Source organism: Microcaecilia unicolor, chromosome 6, assembly GCF_901765095.1.
Source record: "Microcaecilia unicolor chromosome 6, aMicUni1.1, whole genome shotgun sequence".
In the NCBI taxonomy this organism is placed as follows: domain Eukaryota; kingdom Metazoa; phylum Chordata; class Amphibia; order Gymnophiona; family Siphonopidae; genus Microcaecilia; species Microcaecilia unicolor.
Window position 1 is genome coordinate 109,155,131 of NC_044036.1, and position 22,692 is coordinate 109,177,822.

Genomic DNA, 22,692 nt, shown 5'->3' on the forward strand with positions numbered 1-22,692 from the left:
CCGTATAGGATACAAACAGTAACTGAAAAAATCACAGAAATGGATGAACGCCAAAATCCCACAACAAAGCAGGAGAAGAGAGGAGTGGGAAACGGATGATGGCTCTTCACAGACAAACCAAGGAACACACAAAAGCCACACAAAACACTCTTTCTTGATAAGAGCTAAGGACTCGACATGGCACCGTGTTTCGGCTAACTGTGCCTGTCTCAGGAATCTTGTGTTCAAGTAATGATGTAAATTTTAGATGCTGATGGTAAAATGTGACAAAAGTGGCAAAGAATTAAAAAAACTTTTAGGAAGTCCAATCAAGTGCACATTCGACTCTAGAAAAGCTGTGTTGCTGACTGTTTGGACTTCCTAAAAGTCTTTATAAAGACCAGCTGATTCTTTCCCACTTTGGCACATTGAACCTTCAGCAACTATCATTTACATCATTACTTCAGCACAAGATTCCTGAGGCAGGCATTTTTAGCCGAAACACTGTACCATGTCAAGTCCTTAGCTCTTATCAATAAAAAGTGTTTTGTGTAATTTTTTTGTAACACAGAGCCTGCAACAGTCGGTGTTCTTTTAGACATTTGTCACCATGAGTAAAAAAATTCTAGATGTTCATTAGCAGTATCCAGTTAGGGCTAAATTCAATAATTAATGCCCAAATTTAGGTGCCAAAAAATTAGCTCTAAGTGCTATTCTATAAACAGCACTCTTGAGTTGGGCACCGTTTATAGAATAGACTTAGCACCAGAGTCCGGCGTGAGGATTTACACCAGCTAAAACCTGATGTAAATCCTTGCACTTAAATTAGGCACAGATGTGCCGTATTCTATAACACAATCATACAGTTATGTCCCAAACAATATTGTATATTCAGCAGGAAATCATTTCAAACTCATATTTAAATATATCCAGCAAATATTTCTCAGAGTTTTATAGATATACTTATAGGGATTATCAGATTTCTATGCATTACGCAGCCATCCGAACAATAATGTTCTATCGTTTTTTCTTTTCAACGAAATGGCGCGGTGCAAATCCTCATAGAATCCCACTATTTTCACTCAAATATTTTAATTAGTTTCATCCAAAAAGAGTTTTCTCAAAATTTCTTAAAGATTGCAACTTATCTTTAATGGCAGCAGCATAAAGTTATCAGGAACCTCCGCCGACATGGCCAAGTTTCGCTGTACGCTTTATCAAGGAGGAGGCTCACTGCAAACCATCAACATAAATAAAGATAGAGATTAGACTATATTTATAAAGGGATTCTATAAAATCTTAAACTTTAAAATAAGTAAAGTATAATGTTTACCGTTGTAGCTTTCATAACGTTCCTGCATCAACAAAATGGCCGCGGCATCTAGGCACACGCCTCCCTCTTAAATAGGCTACAGCTGATCACAGAGAGGAACTCCAGGATTGGATAGACACCCAACAGCAGCAACCAATCAAATTAGATCAGTGACCACCAATCTATCTCAGAATTCAAACCGTCAGGATACAAAGATTTAAGTTGAAAAATCCATCTTTGCTCTTTAAAATTTAATAGTTGACCAATATTACCACCCTCCCATCCCGCACAAATGTGATCAATAATTCTCCATTTGAGGTCTGTAAACGAATGATGAAATTCTAACCAATGTTGAACTAAAGGTGCTGAAAGCACTTGATGCTTTATACGAGACTTATGTTCATTCAGACGCACCTTAATAGGTCTGCTAGATCTCCCTACATATATCTTATGGCAGGGACAAATAATAACATATATCACATTATTCGTTAAACAGTTAGTGTTTGATCTAGCATAAATCGGTCGAGACTCATCTGAATGTCGCCAAAGTACACCTTCAATAGTGGTAGCACACCACTGGCATGCTCCACATTTTGAATGGCCTACAATAGAGGAGTTAGTACATTCATAATCCAGTCTTTTATATGATAATAACTCTCCTAAGGTTTTACTACGTTTGTAAGCCCCAATCGGATGATGTGAAAAACAGTCATATATCTGTAACACCTGCCAGTGTTGATGAATACTTTTTAAAATATTAGAACTCAATGGAGAGTAAGGGAGAACAACAGTAAGTTTATCCTCTGAATCAATAGCACGATATTGTAACAGTAGGTCCCTATTGGAGAATTTTGCTCGCAAATAAGCTTTTCTAACCACTGATTTTGGATAACCTCTATCTATAAATTTCTTTATCAATTTTCTAGCTTGATCCTCAAAAGTCCCCAATTCAGAGCATATTCTCCTGATTCTTAAAAATTGACTTATAGGTAAACTAGTTTTAAGATGATAAGGATGAAAACTAGAAAAATGTAGCAAGGTATTTCGAGAGGTAGGTTTCTGAAACACAGTAGTATGTATTTGATTGGATGTTTTAAAAATCCAAACATCCAAAAATTCCAAACTTTGATGATGATAGTGAAATGTAAACTTCAAATTATTCTGTAAAGAGTTCAATATATCCATAAAATGTAACAAAGATGTCTCTGAACCTTCCCAAATGAAAAAAATATCATCCAAATAACGTTTCCAATAAGAGATATTATTGAATTCCTGTAATGTATAAATCATCTGCTCCTCAAATTTGGCTAGATATAGCGTTGCCACAGAAGGAGCCAACGTGGCTCCCATTGCTATACCTGATTTTTGTATAAAAAATTGTTTTTGAAAAAACTCTCCCTTACTCTCCATTGAGTTCTAATATTTTAAAAAGTATTCATCAACACTGGCAGGTGTTACAGATATATGACTGTTTTTCACATCATCCGATTGGGGCTTACAAACGTAGTAAAACCTTAGGAGAGTTATTATCATATAAAAGACTGGATTATGAATGTACTAACTCCTCTATTGTAGGCCATTCAAAATGTGGAGCATGCCAGTGGTGTGCTACCACTATTGAAGGTGTACTTTGGCGACATTCAGATGAGTCTCGACCGATTTATGCTAGATCAAACACTAACTGTTTAACGAATAATGTGATATATGTTATTATTTGTCCCTGCCATAAGATATATGTAGGGAGATCTAGCAGACCTATTAAGGTGCGTCTGAATGAACATAAGTCTCGTATAAAGCATCAAGTGCTTTCAGCACCTTTAGTTCAACATTGGTTAGAATTTCATCATTCGTTTACAGACCTCAAATGGAGAATTATTGATCACATTTGTGCGGGATGGGAGGGTGGTAATATTGGTCAACTATTAAATTTTAAAGAGCAAAGATGGATTTTTCAACTTAAATCTTTGTATCCTGACGGTTTGAATTCTGAGATAGATTGGTGGTCACTGATCTAATTTGATTGGTTGCTGCTGTTGGGTGTCTATCCAATCCTGGAGTTCCTCTCTGTGATCAGCTGTAGCCTATTTAAGAGGGAGGCGTGTGCCTAGATGCCGCGGCCATTTTGTTGATGCAGGAACGTTATGAAAGCTACAACGGTAAACATTATACTTTACTTATTTTAAAGTTTAAGATTTTATAGAATCCCTTTATAAATATAGTCTAATCTCTATCTTTATTTATGTTGATGGTTTGCAGTGAGCCTCCTCCTTGATAAAGCGTACAGCGAAACTTGGCCATGTCGGCGGAGGTTCCTGATAACTTTATGCTGCTGCCATTAAAGATAAGTTGCAATCTTTAAGAAATTTTGAGAAAACTCTTTTTGGATGAAACTAATTAAAATATTTGAGTGAAAATAGTGGGATTCTATGAGGATTTGCACCGCGCCATTTCGTTGAAAAGAAAAAACGATAGAACATTATTGTTCGGATGGCTGCGTAATGCATAGAAATCTGATAATCCCTATAAGTATATCTATAAAACTCTGAGAAATATTTGCTGGATATATTTAAATATGAGTTTGAAATGATTTCCTGCTGAATATACAATATTGTTTGGGACATAACTGTATGATTTTGATATACAGTCCCCACATAGATCTATTGAGGTGATTTAAATGCAGAGTATTCTATAACACGGCACACAAATTCTAGGAATGTCCCTGACCTGCCCATGCCATGCCCTCTTTTCTGATCCATATTTAAAAATGTATGTGCACACCTTTATAGAATATCAAGTAGGATGATGCATGTGTAAATTCAAATTGTTGCCAGTTAGCACCAGTAATTATTAGTGCCCAACACTAACTGGATGCTATCCAATTAAATTGTGCATGCAATTTTGGGTGCACATGGAATTCTGAGTGCCATTTAGAGAATTTTGGGGTTAGTGGTTGCCGCTAAATATCTGGAGTTTGCAGTCAGCACTGTATAACAGCAATATTCTGCCACTATCCCAACAGTGAGTGAATTTGGGTACACTCAGGTCAGGCTTTTTTCTATTCTAAGTTAAGGACAATCTATCACTCACTTCTAACATCTGCTCCCGTCACATTCTACGTCCTTAACAGTTTTTTTAAACTTTATTGTTCATAATTTATGTTTATATGACACAGAAAATATAGTGTATAACTGCAACCTCAGACCCCTGATGCAGGCTTTAGTACCGAAATGCGATCCATGTCTTATTATTGTTATCCAGTAAAGATCTTCTGCCAACCATCATTTGCCTCGCTGTCTTCTTTACCCTCTCATACTTGCTCACCAAAGCACTAACATGCTACCTTATAGAATAATGCATAGTGTATTTGGGTGCAGAAATGGTGTTAATTGGTGTAGTTAGAGAATTGCAAGTTCTTTGGATCGGGATGGACCTATGGGTTCCCACAAACTGCAAGTTTTTATTAGAGAAACAAATCGTACATTTGAAGTTAAAAACTCCAAAGTGACTGTTCACCAGGAAAAGTCATAATGAAGTCCTGGCGAACAGTCACTTTGGATTTTTTAACCAAATGTGTGATTTGTTTCTCTAATAAAGCCTTTCTGTACACCACCTTTAGTCCTTCAGTTTGTGGGAACCCATAGGTCCGCCTCTACTCCAAAGGGCTCGGGCTGCTTTTTGGCATAGGGTTTTGATCTCCTGTTTTGCATTTGTACAGATAGAGAACTGCCTTTTTATGTGCATCATTCATGCAGCATGCTAACTGGTTTTGGAACACTGTTAGCACACATTAAAACCTGTGCTAAACACCTAACAGTTTAAGAAATAGGCTCTAAATTCTTTTGAGCAAGGCTTTTCCTATTTTAGTCCATCAGTCTGTTTATCTGCCGGCTTATTCTATGTTTCCATGCAACGGTGGAACTTCAAATAGCCAGAGCACGCAGTGTCAATTAAACTACTGTATCTAAAGCCTATACCAGTATCAAATGTCTAACCACTAATTGATGGAACATTTTCTGCGTTCTGAAGAATGCAGTTTTTAAAGAATGTTACAAAGAAAAGGAGCCATAGTGTCAGAGGTAAGGATAGGGCCAAGGTCCTGCAACACTTCTTACACCTCATTTAACAAGACATTTCTTTTCCCAATTTGTTATCTTGCGGCCACTTTTACCTAAAGCCAGATGTTCACAGTTTCGATAACTGCAGTTTAAATGAGGCCTTCCCTCCCCAGACATATTTGTACACACACACACACACACACACATAGAAATTCATGCATACACATACATGCACAAACATACACACACACATAGACATTCATACATACAGCAATACAAAAAACCCACACTCACATGCATACATACATAGATATACATACATACACACACAAATGTACACACACACACACACACATACACACACACACACACACATAGACATGTATGCTCTTTATACCAACCCACATGCATACGTACATAGACATATATACATATACAAATATATACACACACACACATAGAGGGGCATAATCGAACGGGGAGCCCAAGTTTTGCTGAGGACATACTTGCAGGATGTCCCCGTGAAGGGGCGGGGAAACCTGTATTATCGAAACAAGATGGGCGCCCATCTTTCATTTCGATAATACGGTCGGGGACGCCCAAACCTCAACATTTAGGTCGACCTTAGAGATGGTCGTCCTCGGTTTTCAGCTATAATGGAAACCCAGGACGCCCATCTCAGAAATGACCAAATCCAAGCCATTTGGTCATGGGAGGAGCTAGCATTCATAGTGCACTGATCCCCCTGACATGCCAGGACACCAACCGGGCACCCTAGGGGGCACTGCAGTGGACTTCACAAATTGCTCCCAAGTGCATAGCTCCCTTACCTTGGATGCTGAGCCCCCCCAAAACCCACTCCCCACAACTATACAACACTACCATAGCCCTTATGGGTGAAGGGGACATCTACATGTGGGTACAGTGGGTTTGTGGTGGGCTTTGGAGAGCTCACTGTTTCCTCCACAAATGTAACAGGTAGGGGGGTATGGGCCTGGGTCACCTGTCTGAAGTGCACTGCAGTACCCACTAAAACTGCTGCAGGGACCTGCATATTGCTGTCAGGGATCTGGGTATGACATTTGAGACTGGCAAAAAATATTTTTATTTTTAGGGTGGGAGGGGGTTAGTTACCACTGGGGGAGTAAGGGGAGGTCATCCCCGATTCCCTCCAGTGGTCAGTTCGGGCACCTTTTCGAGGCTTGGTCACAAGAAAAAATGGCCCAAGTAAAGTCGGGCAAGTGCTCGTCAGGGATGCCCTTCTTTTTTCCATTATTGGCCGAGGATGCCCATGTGTTAAGCATGGCCCAGTCCTGCCTTCGGTATGCTTCCATGAACATTGGTCGTCCCCGCGACGGAAAGCAGTTGAGGATGCCCAAAATCGGCTTTTGATTATGCCGATTTGGGCGACCCTGGGAGAAGGACCTCCATCTCCCGATTTGTGTTGAAAGATGGGCGCCCTTCTCTTTCGAAAATAAGCCTGATAGACACGTATGCTCTTTATACTACCCCACCAGTCTCTGCCCTGTTTCTGCCCATCGTCTGACCCATTCTCATTAGCTGTTAATTAGCTGCAAAAACATTATGTTAACAGCATGTTAAATGTTGAGTTTATAGGTGTCCATGGTAGCCTCTAGTGTTGAAAGGGACCTCTCCTCTTAACCTTCTGCAGTGCTCTAAAAGTAGCAACAGACACCACAGTAGCTTCAGATGTTTTCTCTCTTTTTTTGACCATATGTGTGCCACTTCCACGGCACTTCCCTGTCAACCTCATTAGACAAGAAAGTCAAACACAAATCTTCTGCACAGTGGCATCAGGCCCAAATTCAGGCATAGCCAATGTAGACTATTGTAATGAGCTATCAAAATTTGAAGGTGTCATACTTCAATCAGTGGTAGAACTTCAGAATAAGGGTCTCGCAACAAAATATCAAATGGGTCCCCATAGTAGGGGGTAAATGGTAAATGCCCCAGTCAATATGGGAATGGCTATAAGTGGGCCTCCCCCTTCCAGGGGCCCCTCTCCACTGCATAACCTGCTTGGGAAAAATTTATGCCACCTAACATCATTCCAAGCCCCTCTCTCCCCCCCTCCCGCCGCATCCCTTACCTTTGCTGGCGGGAATGCTCAGTGCCCCCCAGCTGATGAGATCCATTGGCAGAACTTCTCCAGTAGGGAAGAAGTTAGTGGCCTCCCTTCCTGCCATGCTGCCATCGGCACTTCTCACACATGCTCAGTTCATGCGCGAACTGAGCATGCGTAAGGAGTGTCAACAGCAGGAAAAGCTGTTGCACTGAACTAGCAATCTGTTCTGTGTATAGGAAATACTGGCACAGCAGCCATCTTAAAAAGCCAATGTTTCCCAAAATTACAGGTAATTGACAGCTGCATGGAGAACACACAGTAATACGAAAAATCACTTAAAGAAATCACCAGAAAACCAATTTTAAAAGGGGCCTTTTTAGCAGATGGACACTTTTTAGGCATTTTGAGGTATCAATCTGCTTTGAAAATGAGCACCAAATTCTCCAAATCTGATTAACTGCAGAAGAAGAAATTTGCTACATTTGAATGATATCTGACATATTAGAAGAAGCCATTTCTAAAGACTGTGGAGTACTCAAAGAGTTTTGAATATGAATCTCTTTGGTTTTCTGTGGTTTCAAGACTCCAGAACCCACTGCATTCAAAATGATTGCCTCTGGGCCCTGCCAGCGATCCATCCGTGGCACACCAGCTGCACTAGAGGTGCCAATTCCAACATCTATGTAGAAAGACCAGCCGAGATCTTCTAATGCCACAAGCATATCATCATCCAATTCCGATATGGACAAAAAAATCCTGACAGAAGATTTCTATGCATATTCAGACGAGATCCAAGCAGTATTGTAAACTCTTCTGAAAGTCTTGGATGGCTGAATGAGATCTACCATGGTAGAAGAAAGTTCTATTATACTTACATTTTCCTCACAGAAAGGGAGAATTGAAGTCTGACAAGTTTCCACAATTGTAGAGGGAAAATTTTCCTTCCTCTTTGCCATAGAAGTGAATTTTCCAAACTAGAATAAAACAAAAAAGCACCCCTCCAAGAAAGGTGGTGTGATAGTGCGTTTATAGCAGCCATTTTGGATTCTCCCATGGCAAGTCAGCTTTCACACACTTCTTTTATTCTAGCTTGCATTCCCTTCTCTCAGCTTTTAGTTTCCTTTAATAGTCTATCTCTCTTCTTTTAACCTGCTTTCCTCACTACGAGCCTTCCTCTCTATTCTCTTTCCCTCCGTTTTTTTCCTCCTCTCTCAGTCAGGATTCTTTCTTTCAGATCCTCTCCCACACTCCCACTGCAGTATTACAGCTCCCAGCACTTCTGCTCCCAGTATGGCAGACCAAGGGCAGGAAGCGTCTCTCCTTCACTGCAGCAGCTCTCTATTCTTCCTACAGTCCATTGTTCAGATGTTCTTTAGTTAGCCAATAGACTGCAGAGCGGGACAGGAGAAGTAGCCTAGGACAATCAGTTTTCCTTCCTGCCTTTCCCTGCAGCTGTGCAGTAAGGAGTTCTCAGTTCCTGCCCCAGAGGAGCACATGAAAAAATACTGGGGGGAGAGGGGTACTGAAACACCCATAGCAACCACAAAACTGGTGCCAATGTCTCAAGTGGTGGTGCAAAGACCTATCCAGCAGCGGCACACTTGTGATATGGCTGGAAGGGATCTCCAAGCCTCCCCCCCCCCCCCCATCTGGAGACTCCTGGCATCTCTCCCTCCCTTCCCCTGCAGGCTATCCAGTGTCTCTCTACCCCTGCTTCCCTTTTTATCTGGCAATACGTCATCTCTCAAATTCCCTCCCCTCCCATGTACCATTTAAACACTTCCGTTCTTTGCCAGCAGTGAACACCAACTAATAACAAACTGTTGCACCAGTTCCAGAGCCTTCCCTCTAATGTGGATCTGCTTATGTGGAAATAAGAAGTTGCATCAGAGGGAAGACTATGGGCCTGGTGCGGCAGCATGTATCAGTCGCTGCTTACTGCCAGAGAAGAACTGAAGTGTTTAAAAGGTACATGGGGGGGGGGGGGGGGTGGAGTTAAGAGACATTGGATTTCTTGTGGGATGGGGGTGGGGTGGGAGGAATGCTCACACCAAGTTTGGTCAAGCCCATCCAAAACTGAATGTCTGGTTCTCAAGAGATCTTTGAGGTGATGGAAGAGTGAGAAGGGAGAAACTGGGAGGATTTGGGTTGGGGCATTCTGGATAATCCCCACCCCATCAATTCTTTCTAATTCCCCCCGCCCCCCCCCCCCCCCCCCACCAACAGTTGATAAGAGTACATAAATTTTTAACCTGGTCCTATGAACCACAGGCTGGTCTTTTGCAGACATTTTTGAATATTTGTTTTGTTGCATATTGGTGACTGATAGAGGATTTTTCTTCAGATATTACAGATTCTATACATGCAAAGTCATTGTGCAAAGTATTTGCAATTTGGCAAAGTTTTTGTAATGGGGAGAGCGTATCATTATTGGACTTCTTAGTGTATAGCAGTTTCAGGGGTTTTAACTGTTCTAATTATTTGAAATAACAAAAATCCTGCCCATAAAGAGGACGGTTGCGGCAGGATGCATTCAATTGTACTCATTATCAATGTTGAAACTCCAGGTTAGCATTTATTTGATATAAAAAGTCTTTGCTTTGTTTCTGTATTTTGCAATATTACAAATTATTATTATTCTGTCATAGCTTCCCATGCTTCTGTCATCGTTCCTTCATTGTAGCTCATATTGAATACTATGAATTTTGCGGTATAGGGGGTAATTCTGTAAGTTACTGTCTCAGTTTAGATGTCCTGATGCCATGTGCTTAGCAGCAATTCTATACCAGCATCTTGGCACTAAGATTTCATTATAGAATACTAGGGTATGTCAGCACTGGTGCATCCATGTTTAGGCACAGCCTCTCACGACGTGTCAATGGCAAGTGTAAGTTGGCATGCCTATGTGCATCAAGTGACATGCATAATTTATGATATTCTATAAACTATGGCATCCTTTTACTAAGCAGTGCTAAAAAGTGCCTGGTGCTAATGTCAGCGCATGGGTTTCCCACACACTTTGCCCAATTTTATTGCGGTAAAATGGCTGCGGTCATTTTTTTAAAAAATGGCCATGTACTAATTTCCCCTTTAGTGTGTGTCCACTACTATCTATTTAGGAGGCAGTAAGCATTTCTGTGCTACTCCTGTACTAATCAGATAGCACATGGTAATGTTCCCGTGCTACCTGATTAGAGTGGGCACACCTATTCTCCACCCCCAGACACACCTTCCATGGCAGAAAATAAAAAATATTTTTTACTGCGGGAGTACTATGCGCTGATGGCCAAACTAACATGGGATGCCTCAGTGCATCCCGCGATAGTGCCCTTTTACCACGTGGTAGATCTGTGTTAGGTTACCACTCCTTAGTGAAAGGGCCCCTATCCCCCAGATTATATATAGTGTGACTTAAGTTGCGTGGAAATTTGGTCATATTCTGGATTAGTTAACAAGCCAATCAGTGCTGATAATTGTCACTTAACAATCAATTATTGATACTAATTGGCATTAATTAGCATTTACGCACACAACTGTCTAAGCATATTCTATAATGTGATGCACGTAAATTCAAAGTTGTATATTTGAAAAGGGGGTGTGACCATGGGCATAGAATGGGTGAGTTGTGGACATTTCTAAAATTTATGCACTTTGTTGTAGAATACACCTGGTCTGCGCCTAATTTAGGCATCGGCTTTTACTTGGTGTAACTGAGTGCAGCTAAATTTAGTAACGTGGACTGGTGCTCGGCGTATTATATAAACTGTGTGGTAATTTAGGCATATTATATAAAGTATGCCTAAATTTAGGTGTAATTTATAGAATACGCTTAGGCATATTTTATTTAGTGCCAATTTGTTAGGCTTGATATATAGAATCTAGTCCTATGTGCATAACTGGGAAACATTTCCATAGCACGTCACTGCTCCCCCCATGTGTATGTCCCTTTGTAGTTAGGAATTATGGCACTAGGCACTACCTCAAAGAATTATGCTTAGTGCACGTGGAGGGGGCATAATCGAAAGGGACACCCAAGTTTTCCTGAGGACGTCCTCGTAGGACGCCCCAGCAAAGGGTCGGGGAAACTTGTATTATTGAAACAAGATGGGCGTCCATCTTTTGTGTCAATAATACGGTCGGGGACACCTAAATTGCGAAATTTAGGTCGGCCTTAGACATGGTTGTCCCCGATTTTCGGCGATAATGGAAACTGAGGACGCCCATCTCAGAAACGACCAAATCCAAGCCATTTGTTCGGGGAGGAGCCAGCATTCGTAATGCACTGGTCCCCCTCACATGCCAAGACACCAACTGGGCACCCTAGGGGACACTGAAGTGGATTTCAGAAATTGCTCCCAGGTGCTTATCTCCCTTACCTTGTGTGTTGAGCCCCCCCAAAACCCACTCCCCACAACTGTACACCACTATGTGTGAAGGGGGCACCTACATGTGGGTACAGTGGGTTTGTGGTGGGTTTTGAAGGGCTTACATTTACCACCACAAGTGTAAAAGGGAGGGGGGATGGGCCTGGGTCCGCCTTCCTGAAGTGCACTGCACCCACTAAAACTGCTCCAGGGACCTGCATACTGCTGCGATGTACCTGAGTATGACATTTGAGGCTGACATAGAGGCTGTGAAAAAATATTTTGAAAAAAGTTTTTGTGAGGCTGGGAGGGGGTTAGTGACCACTGGGTGAGTAAGGGGAGGTCATCCCCGATTCCCTCCGGTGGTCATCTGGTCATTTAGGGCACATTTTTGTGGCTTGGTCATAAGAAAAAAAGGACCAGGTAAAGTTGTCCAAGTGTTTGTGAGGGACGCCCTTCTTTTTTCCATTATGGGTCAAGGTCACCCATGTGTTAGGCATGCCCCAGTCCCGCCTTTGCTACACTTCCGACACGCCCCCGTGAACTTTGGTCGTCCCCGCAACAGAAACCAGTTGAGGACGCCCAAAATCGGCTTTCAATTATGCTGGTTTGGGCGACCCTGTGAGGACGCCCATCTTGCGATTTGTGTCGAAAGATGGTCACACTTCTCTTTCGAAAATAAGCCTGATAGGCACCTAACTGTCAATTAATGGCACCTTCGATGCACATAAGTGGCACGTACATCTAGTCACCAGCTTAGAGAATTTCCCTGATACCCTCTACCTGGCAGTGTGCTAACTTTGCATAGTCTTGCAATTTCATAGTTCTAGGTAAAAAAAATGTCTTGTTATAAAAAAGTGTTACATTTCCCAACAAAAAACTGTTTGAAACATAATCAGGCTGATATTTTAATATGTGTGTGGTTTTTTTTTTCTGCAGGGAGAACGAGGTACTCAGGGTCCTCCTGGTTCCCCGGGTGATGATGGAGGAAGAGTATGTTATTAGTAATTTCATAAAATTATGTACTGCACGCATTCTTGTTAGTCTTCAGCATACAACCCAACCATTTTTATAATGGATGGATCTTACAAACTAAGGGATCCTTTACTAAGATATGATAATGATTAATGCACACTAAATGCTGAGAAGCTCATTTCATTCCTATGGGCTTCTTAGCATTTAGCATGTGCTAATCATTAGTGCAGTATAGTAAAAGGAACCCTAAGCAATTTCTCAAAGCATGAACTTTTGAGAAGAAGAATCCGCCTTGTCAGATGCACCTGAAGAAATGGATTCTTGTTCTCTTTTTTTCTATTATTAATTGTATTTGCATGTATGTACAATTAAATAATCTTTTAATTAGAAATTCAGAATTAACACTTTGAAGAAATATGAAATTACAAAATTTCACCCTTTAAAGAAACCTATGACTATCATAGTCCACTACCGGAGAAGAAGAGTCAAGTCTCATAACCATGGAAGGATGATATTACAATGAAATAAAGATTTTACTCATATTGTAGCTTCCGTCCCTTCTACAAAGAATCTTAATTATGACGGATCAAAAAATATTGCTTATTTTGTTTCTTTACAAAATAAGTGAAATGGATTTCTATTCTTGAAAGCTCATGCCTCAAGAAATTGGTTAGTCTTCAAGGTGTCACCAGCCTCTTTGTTGTTTATGCTGTTATAGACTAGCTTGGCTGATCCTCTGGACATATCTATTTTTATGTGTTTTTTTGTGAATAAGATGAATGTATTAAGTGAAGACTTTGTCCATCCATCTGACTCTCTAGTGTGTGTACAAATGCTAACATCTACATACAAGTCTACCAAAGTTGAGAGGCAACACAGACAGAGATTTATGCATGTAAACCCTCCTGTCTGTATGCAAGCCTGTGGGTAGGTTGTAGAAGACCCTCAGTCACAGGTAGAGTGCAATGGACCATTCTGGCACCACCCGTACCTGCATTCCCAGAGGAATACTATGGGTCCAGCATTCAACCCACAGCTGTAAGCAGCTTATAAACTTCTCACAGCCTCAGGCTGAATTAAATCTCGATAATCAGTGCCAGGGCACATCCAGAATCCAGCACAGAATATCTGGGGTTAGTGTGGTAACCCAGAAGTTAACTGAGTATTGACTGATATTCAGCTCGGTGCCCGGTTAACTTGGCAGGTAAAATTAGGACAGCCTTTGTACTGTCCTAACTTTATCCACTTACTGAGCTGGTTAATGGACTAAATATCACTGTTAACCAGCTAAGTAGTGGCTCTGCCCAAACTCCACGCTAACTGCACCTGACTTAATCAATATGTGCATGGCCAATTAAAGCTGATATTCAGTGGCACTACCCAAATGCCACTGAATATCAGCCATTGGTCAGCTCAGCCCTTCCTGCCTAGTTAAACCCCTTTGAATATTGACCCCCTCCATTCTTAGATTGGTGTGAGTTACATATGCTATTGCTTTCTTCCTTATTTGCTGCTTACTTTCATTTTTGCCGTGACAGGGAGAAGATGGAGAGATTGGACCAAGAGGTCTTCCAGGTGAACCTGTAAGCAGACTTAAAATTGAACTTCTGTTTATGAAAATGTAAGGTTAGAAAACTCCATAAGGTCCATTTGGTGTTAGAGTTCAGCTTTACGATTTATTCTCTACATTGGGATATTTATGGTGGTCCAGTGGGCTCAGGCAGTAGTGATGGTTTCACTTCAGTCTTGCCTGAGGCTCTGCTGGAATCCAAAATGGTGCCCAGTGCTACTGCTAGAAGGCATCCTTACATCCATCTATTGGGAGGCCTTGGGGAGAATCAGACTATCAGAGTTGTTGAAAAGGGAGGGGGATTTGACCATGAGGTGGGAATCTGACCATATAGAGGATAGGACCATTTGGAGGACTAGACTGTGGTGATGGTGGTGGGGAATTAGACCATGGAGCAATCAGGAGGGGGGATCTGGCCATGAAGGGGGAATGAACCATTAGGGAGGATCAGTAATGCAAGGGAGAAGGGTGTCAGGAGGGTGGATTAACCACATTACTGGTCTGCTGATAGCATGACTGCACCTACTGTCTCCTATTGTGGCAGTAAGTAGAACCGTACTATAGGCAATTATGTGAGCTACTGCACAATAATGACCTGAGTGTTAGCTGTAATAGCAAGCCACTCCTCCACTCTGCTCCAGTCACACCCATGCACCACTCATACCTGCATTAAGCAGCTAATGTGCATTTTTAAATGCATTGGCTGTTTTAAAGCATGTTAACCATTAGTGCGGATCAGCTTAACGCACTTAGAAAGTAGGCCTCAGTGTGTTTTAATTCCAAAATTATGGGGCCTGATAAGCAAAAGAAGCTGTGCTCCTAAGTTTATACGCCTGTGTTGTGACCTATATTCCAACTACCAAATAGCAGCAGCTTTAATGGAAACAGGACCTAACCTGGTCATGTTTCGGAAAAACCTTCATCAGGTGTCACATAGGTTTCCACAATACATTCACAGATTCAAAGCATGTACTGCAATACCTGCATAGAAAAAGCTCTGGTCCAATTCTAAAAGTCAAGTAACTACTTGGTGGTATTGCAGTACATGCTTTGAATCTGTGAATGTATTGTGGAAACCTATGTGACCCCTGAAGAAGGTTTTTACGAAACCTGGCCAGGTGGGGTCCTGTTTCCATTAAAGCTGACATTTAGATAAACTGTTGCTGTGTTTGCCCTTCCTTGGATCGCTGCTGCTGTTTGGTTGTCTGTTCTGCTTCTGCAGTAGACTGTCTCCTGTTTGTTTCTGCATGATCTATATTCAGCTAAAGTTAGGGGGAAAGGGACTTGATATATTGCATTTGTATCCCACATTTTCCCACCTATTTGCGGGCTCAGTGTGGCTTACAATACATTGTGATTAATGGGAATACAATTTGTAGCAGTGCGATTATGGGTTACATTGTGAAGAGTTATGTGAAGACAAAATCAGAGTCAAAAATCATTAGGGAATAGAACAATGGAGTGTTAAAATGGGGAATTGATAGGGCAATAAAACAATAGCAAAAGAACATTGGGGTATAACAATTTTATCTGTGGGTAGAGTTTTAGGTGTGGTGAAAATACGGGGGAAGAGAACTCAGAAGAGAGTGTATTGATGCATTTCTATTAGTGTGTATAGACTTCATGTGTTTTGATCTTTGCAATAGATTTTCTCAAAGAGATGCCTTTCTGTGGTTTTTGCAACTACATTCAAAGCGGTTTACATAGTATTTGCAGGTACTTATTTGTAACTGGGCTATATGAGGGTTAAGTGACTTGCCCAGAGTCACAAGGAGCTGCAGTGGGAATCAAATCCAGTTCCCCAGGATCAAAAACTGCTGCACTAAGTTAGGAGAATAAGTTTCAGGTTTAAATTCATCTTATGAGCTTGAAAGTTATGCGTAAACATTTAGGACTGCCATTCATTTGCCTAGATTTATGAGCATAATTTATAAACTTATCCCCAAATTCTACACAGCGTGACTTAAGTTGCATGTGCAAATCTGGTCATAGTCTTGATTCATGCGTGCAACTTAATGGCTTAACAAGCCAATCAGTGCTGATAATTGTCACTTAGCAAGCAATTAGTACTACTATAAATCACTTCTATAGCGCTACCAGTCGTAAGCAGGGCATTACAATTGAACATGAAGAAGACAGTCCCTGCTCAAAAGAGCTTACAATCTAAATCAGGACAAACAGACAGGACCAAAAAGGAGAAGGTAAGGACAGACAGAAGGACACATAAGGATAAGATAAAAGTTACAAGTCAGGAGTTGAAAGCAGCATCAAACAAGTAGGCCTTTAGCCCGGATTTGAAGGCAGCCAGGGATGGAGCTAACTGCCTTTAATTAGAATTTACACGCACAACAAAGCATATTCTATAAAGTGATGAACGTAAATTCTAAGACATGGATCTTAAAAGGGGGCATGACCCTGGGCGGGTCATGGGCATTCCTAGCATTTATGTGCAGTGTTATAAAATATGCCCGTTCCATGCATAACTTAGGCGTCGGTATGTACACCAGGTTTTCATTGGGCTTATTCTATAAACTACACCAAGATTCAGGCATATTCTATAAACCACACCTAACTATAGGTGTGGTTTATAGAATACACCTAGGCATACTTTTTTCGGCATCAATTTTTTAGGCGTCATAAATAAAATCTAGCCCTTAGGGCTGAAAATCAGTGCTAAGTTCCTAACTTATTTTCTCAATCTTAAATCAGCCCCTGTTGTTACCCACTTCTTACGCTGTTAACCTAAAGCTTAATGTTCCTGAGGAGCAACTTAAAGAGGGCCAGCACATGATCCATCAAACCCTTCCATCCACTGAACCCAGATCCATTAGTCCCTCTACCTCCAGAACAAGTGATCCATTAACCTCCCCCACCCCCACACCTACACAATCTTCCACACACCTATTAGAGGTGTCCCTGCTGGTTAGAGAGAGGCAAGAGCAATCCCTGGTTGCTCATTAGTGGCACTGTGGTAAAGTGAGGTGGCAAGAAGACAGGGAGCCTCAAATACAGGCAGTCAGAGGATTGCAAGTATAACAAGTTTATTTAAACTCAGAAATAAAGATTTCCTATGGCTCTTCTCTCCACAGGCTGGACACTAACCATACCATCACTTGGAGCTTTACTATAAGTCCTTGGAGCATTGTCTCTAACAGGCTTCACATGATATATGAGCAGTCACTTCTTAACTCAGGCTCTTGTAGTCTCTCTCTAACACAGCTTCACAGGGCTAGTCAACACTCAGAGGCCGATGCACAGTGCTAGAAACATCTGATTTTGACTGGTTCTATCCAGTTTCATGTGCATGTTATTTAGCGAGTAATGCACAAAGGGATTCTGCTTCCATCTTTCAGATTGTGGTAGCAGGCAACAATAATCCTATTCAAACATAGTACAATGAGCTGATTAGCATTAAAATGAGCATTCCAAGCAATGCAAAACTGTTTCTGAGATGCACAGAAAGGAGCGCCTACCTTTTAACATGCACATTTTCCTTGATGTCTGCAGCTGTTGTTGTATGAGGATGATTTCTGGGAGAAGCACTCTGCTTGCATATTTCAATAACAAAACTTATCAGAGAGCAGAGAACAGATTAGAGGGACGGAGAAACAAGCAAGGGGGGGGGGGGTGCTTTCAAGGAGTAGGAGATTTGTTTCAATAGCAAATTGTTCTGATGCTGGCTCCACCTTCTTCCTGCTGCTTACTAGCCTTCCCTCAGGTTGCCTAATGAGTTCATTTGGGAATCTTCTCCTTGCTGAAAGTCCCTCCCCTGTCTGACATCATAGGGGCTTTCCCCTAGCCAATTGGCTGTCTGCTTGTTTTTCCGCCCCCTCCTAGCTGATATCATAGGAGTAGAGAGCTAATCAGCTGGGGAAAGCCTCTATGATGTCAGCTGGGGGGGGGGGGGGGAGCAGGCTTTGAGCAAGGAGGATATTCTCAAGTGAAAATCATCAGGTGCAGCCTGAGGGAAGGCAAGTAAGCTGCAGGAGGAAGGTGGAGTCAGAATCAGAGCACTGCAGTGGAAAGCAGATAGGGGCACAGTGAAGCCAGCAGTAGTGCAGCAGACAGTAGCGGGGTTCCTGGGCATGCGCAGAACATGGACACTTACCGAGAGACTGTTCTATGCATGTGCTAAGCACTTTCCCTACCGAGCTGCTTGCTAAATTTACATTAATCTCATTTACATGTGATTTCCTTTGAATATTGTGTGCTATTTCAAAATTGGTAATTTCTGCTGTGGATCTAAACAGACATGGTTTTTAACAGGGACTTTTGAACATCGGCCCCTCACTCTCTTAATTCTGAGGTTGCAAGGAAACTTCTCCTACCTCACTGAAGCCTTTGCTTCTGGCAATTACAGGATAACAATCTCTATTGAGGGCCGCTCCTCTTCCTCAGGCTCTCCCCAGGGACTGCAGCCAACTGGAACACCCTGGGAGTCCTCTGCACTCAGAGCCTCCCTGATCTGTTCAACCTCAGGGCATTTAACTCCAGCTTGGTCTGAGCCCCACACCTCTGATTCAGCATCAGCAGACTAGCAACACCTGTTGTAGGGTGACTGAACCTCACCAGTGAGGAAGTGCTCTTCACTATCCCAACCACTCCCACACAGGCACCCAGGTTCAAAATGGTGGCCAAAGCTCCCTAGTGGTAGTCTTGCAGTAAAGTACTAAATGGTCATGCTACCACTGAGGATTACTTCTGCTTCTGACTCGTCATCAGTGTGATCCCTGGGGTGGAAGAGATTAGGACTTGGGAGGATGGATGGATTGGGAGGACTGATGAATTGGAGTTCAGGCAACTGGGGGCTGGAATGTTTTTGTGTTTGGGGGGAGCTTTTTCAGCTGGGTAATCATGGAAGTGGAGTGAAAGGGTGTTATTTTATCTTGCATAATCTTTAAAGAAGATAATGGGCCTGACTTGGGGCCCACTATCTTTGTATAACTGCAGCCAGGAATGGGTGATATTTTCAGCTGCAGCAATGCAAAACAAAATTTACTGCATGAGTCACTTACTTGCATGTGAGGTACCCACTGGTTAGCAACTCACACGGAAATTGTACTGTGTTAAAATATTGCTTTTTACCATATCTTAATAACTACCCATGTTAGGCGGGTTCTATTCATACCCAGTAAAAGGGAAATAAGCCTTTGGAAATTTTCCTCAGAATACCTGGAGGGGCATAATCAAATGCAAACGGTCATCTCCATCGGCGTTTATCTCCGAGGACGGGTCCGCGAAGGGGCGGGCCAGACCGTATTTTTGAAAAAGATGGGCGTCCATCTTTTGTTTTGATAATACGGTTTGTGCCGGGCAAATGCATCGCATTTGGGCGGATTTGTGCTGGGCGGTATCGGTTTTCAGCGATAATGGAAACCGAAGGCACCCAGCTCAAAAACGAACAAATCCAAGGCATTTGGTCGTGGGAGGGGCCAGGATTCATAGTGCACTGGTCCCCCTCACATGCCCTAGGGGGCACTTGTAACACTTAAAAAAAAAATTAAAATACCTCCCAAGTCCATAGCTCCCTTAGCTTGGGAGCTGAGCCCCCCAAATCCCCCCCAAAACCCACTGCCCACAACTCTACACCATTACCATAGCACTTATGGCTGAAGGGGGACACCTAGATGTGGGTACAGTGGGTTTTGGGGGTGGTTTGGAGCGCTCCCATTTAGCAGCACAAGTGTAACAGGTAGGGGGGGGGATGGGCCTGGGTCCACCTGCCTGAAGTGCACTGCACCCACTGACAACTGCTCCAGGGACCTGCATACTGCTGTGATGGAACTGGGTATGACATTTGAGGCTGGCATACAGGCTGGATAAAAGTTTTTAAAGTTCTTTTATTTTTGCTGGGAGGGGGTTAGTGACCAATGGGGGAGTCAGGGGAGGTCATCCCTGATTCCCTCCGGTGGTCATCTGGGCAGTTGGGGCACTTTTTAGGGACTTGTTCATGAAAAAAAAGGGTCCAAAAAAAGTGACCCAAATTCTCACTTCTGGCGCCCTTCTTTTTTCCATTATCAGCCGAGCGCGCCCATCTCTCCTCGGCCGATAAACACACCCCAGTCCCGCCTACACCACGCCTCCGACACGCCCCCATCAACTTTGTCCGTTCCCGCGACAGAGTGCAGTTGGAGGTGCCCAAAATCGGCTTTCGATTATACCGATTTGGGCGCCCATGAGAGAAAGGCGCCCATCTCCTGATTTGGGTCGAAATATGGGCATCTTTCTCTTTCGAAAATAAGCTGGATAGTATACTATTTCCTTTTCTATGGAATTATCTTGCTTGCAAATTCACACCACCACCTCAAAGAATAAAACCACCTAAGAATAGATGGTTCACCGTAGGCTCAGGCAGACTTCGTTATGTGATACAGAGGCATCCACCCTCACAAGTGTTGCCCCTACAGAATTCTTTTGCTCCATTACAGCACTGTGATGTTCCTCATAATAGAACTGACGCAGAAGAACAAGCAATGGAGGTGAAACAAAAAGATATGAAGGTACCCAAAGACAAAAATCAACCCTAAATCACAAATGTTGAAACACATACCAGAAAATGTAGATGGAAAGCGATGACCACGAATGCTCACAGTCTAAGCAATAAAGTTCATGACCTTCAAGCCCTGATGTTGGAGACAGACTTAGACATTGTTGCAATCACAGAGACGTGGCTAAATGATTCCCATGAATGGGATGCAAACATACCGGGCTATAATCTATTTAGGAAGGTTAGAGAGGGTCGAAAAGGTGGAGGAGTAGCTCTGTATGTGAGAAATGATATCGAGGCAACCGAAATGTCAGGGACCTGGGGAAAGGAAGAAGCGATATGGATCACCTTAAAAAGAGATGATAAAACCTCTGTACACGTGGGTGTCTACAGACCTCCGACACAATTGGAGGATCTAGATAAAGATCTGGTCACAAATATCCATAAGTTGGGAAAGAAGAGAGAGGTGCTGTTGCTGGGAGATTTCAATCTGCTGGATGTAGATTGGAAAGTTCCGTCTGCAGAATCAGAAAGAAGTAGAGAGACCGTGGATGCTTTTCAAAGTGCTCTGCTCAGACAAATGGTGACGGAACCCACGAGGGAGGGAGCGACGCTGAATCTGGTGCTCACAAATGGAGATAGTGTGTCAAATGTCCGAGTGGGTGCCCACCTGGGCGGCAGTGACCATCAAACGGTTTGGTTTGATATGACTGCTGAAGTGGAGGGCGGCCACTCAAAAATTAAAGTCCTGGATTTCAAGCATGCTGACTTTAGTAAAATGGGGGAATACCTGAGGAAGGAGCTGATGGGATGGGAGGATGAACGAGAAGTGGAAGGACAGTGGTCCAAGCTGAAAGAAGCTATAAATAGGGCCACAAACCTTTATGTAAAGAGAGTAAATAAAAGCAAGAGAAAAAGGAAACCAATATTGTTCTCCAAACAAGTGGCTGAGAAAATAAAGGCTAAAGAATTGGCATTCCAGAAATACAGAAAGACTCAAGAAGAGGAAAAAGGGGAGGAATACTGGATGAAACTGAAAGAAGCCAAGAGAGAGATACATCTGGTGAAAGCGCGAGCGGAAGAACAAATGGCTAGAAATATAAGGAGGGGTGACAAAACTTTCTTCAGGTATATTAGTGAAAGGAGGAAGACTAAAAAGGGAATTGTGAGACTGAAAGATGCTGAGAACCGCTATATAGATAATGATGAAGAAAAAGCAAATTTTCTAAATAGATACTTTTGTTCTGTTTTCACAGAAGAAAATCCTGGAGCAGGACCACGATGGACTGGCAAAAGTACATGTGAGAATGGAGTGGATATAGCACCGTTCACGGAAGAGAGTGTGTATGAACAACTTAAAAATCTAAAGGTGGACAAAGCAGTGGAACCGGATGGGATCCACCCTAGGATATTGAGGGAGCTCAGAGAGGTTCTGGCGGTTCCTCTTAAAGATTTGTTTAATAAATCCTTGGAGACGGGAGAGGTTCCATGGGATTAGAGAACGGCAGAGGTGGTCCCTCTTCACAAAAGTGGTGATAGGGAAGAAGCTGGAAACTACATCCGGTAAGCCTCACTTCAATTATTGGAAAAGTAATGGAAGCCATGCTGAAGGAAAGGATAGTGAATTTCCTGGAAGCAAATAAGTTGCAAGATCCAAGACAACATGGTTTTACCAAAGGGAAATTGTGCCAAACGAATCTCATTGAATTCTTTGACTGAGTGAACGGAGAATTAAATCAAGGACGTGCTATGTACGTAATCTACTTAGATTTCAGCAAAGCTTTTGACACAGTTCCCCACAGGAGGCTCTTGAGTAGACTAGAAGGGCTGAAGATAGGACCCGAAGTGGTGAGCTGGATTAGAA

The 22,692-nt window shown here is 42.4% G+C and overlaps 1 protein-coding gene across 2 annotated transcripts in view; it reads left to right on the top strand.

The window, feature by feature from the left end:
* The window catches only part of COL11A1 (collagen type XI alpha 1 chain), a 700,769-nt gene that overhangs the window by 342,811 nt on the left and 335,266 nt on the right, over positions 1 to 22,692 (top strand). Inside the window, exons 12-13 of one of the 2 annotated variants that reach the window (XM_030205575.1) lie at positions 12,736 to 12,789; positions 14,310 to 14,354. The exons of the other annotated variant lie outside the window; for it this stretch is intronic. Of the exons in view, the coding sequence (XP_030061435.1) occupies positions 12,736 to 12,789; positions 14,310 to 14,354 (99 nt within the window). The remainder of the gene's footprint in view (positions 1 to 12,735; positions 12,790 to 14,309; positions 14,355 to 22,692) is intronic. 2 annotated transcript variants of the gene reach the window in all.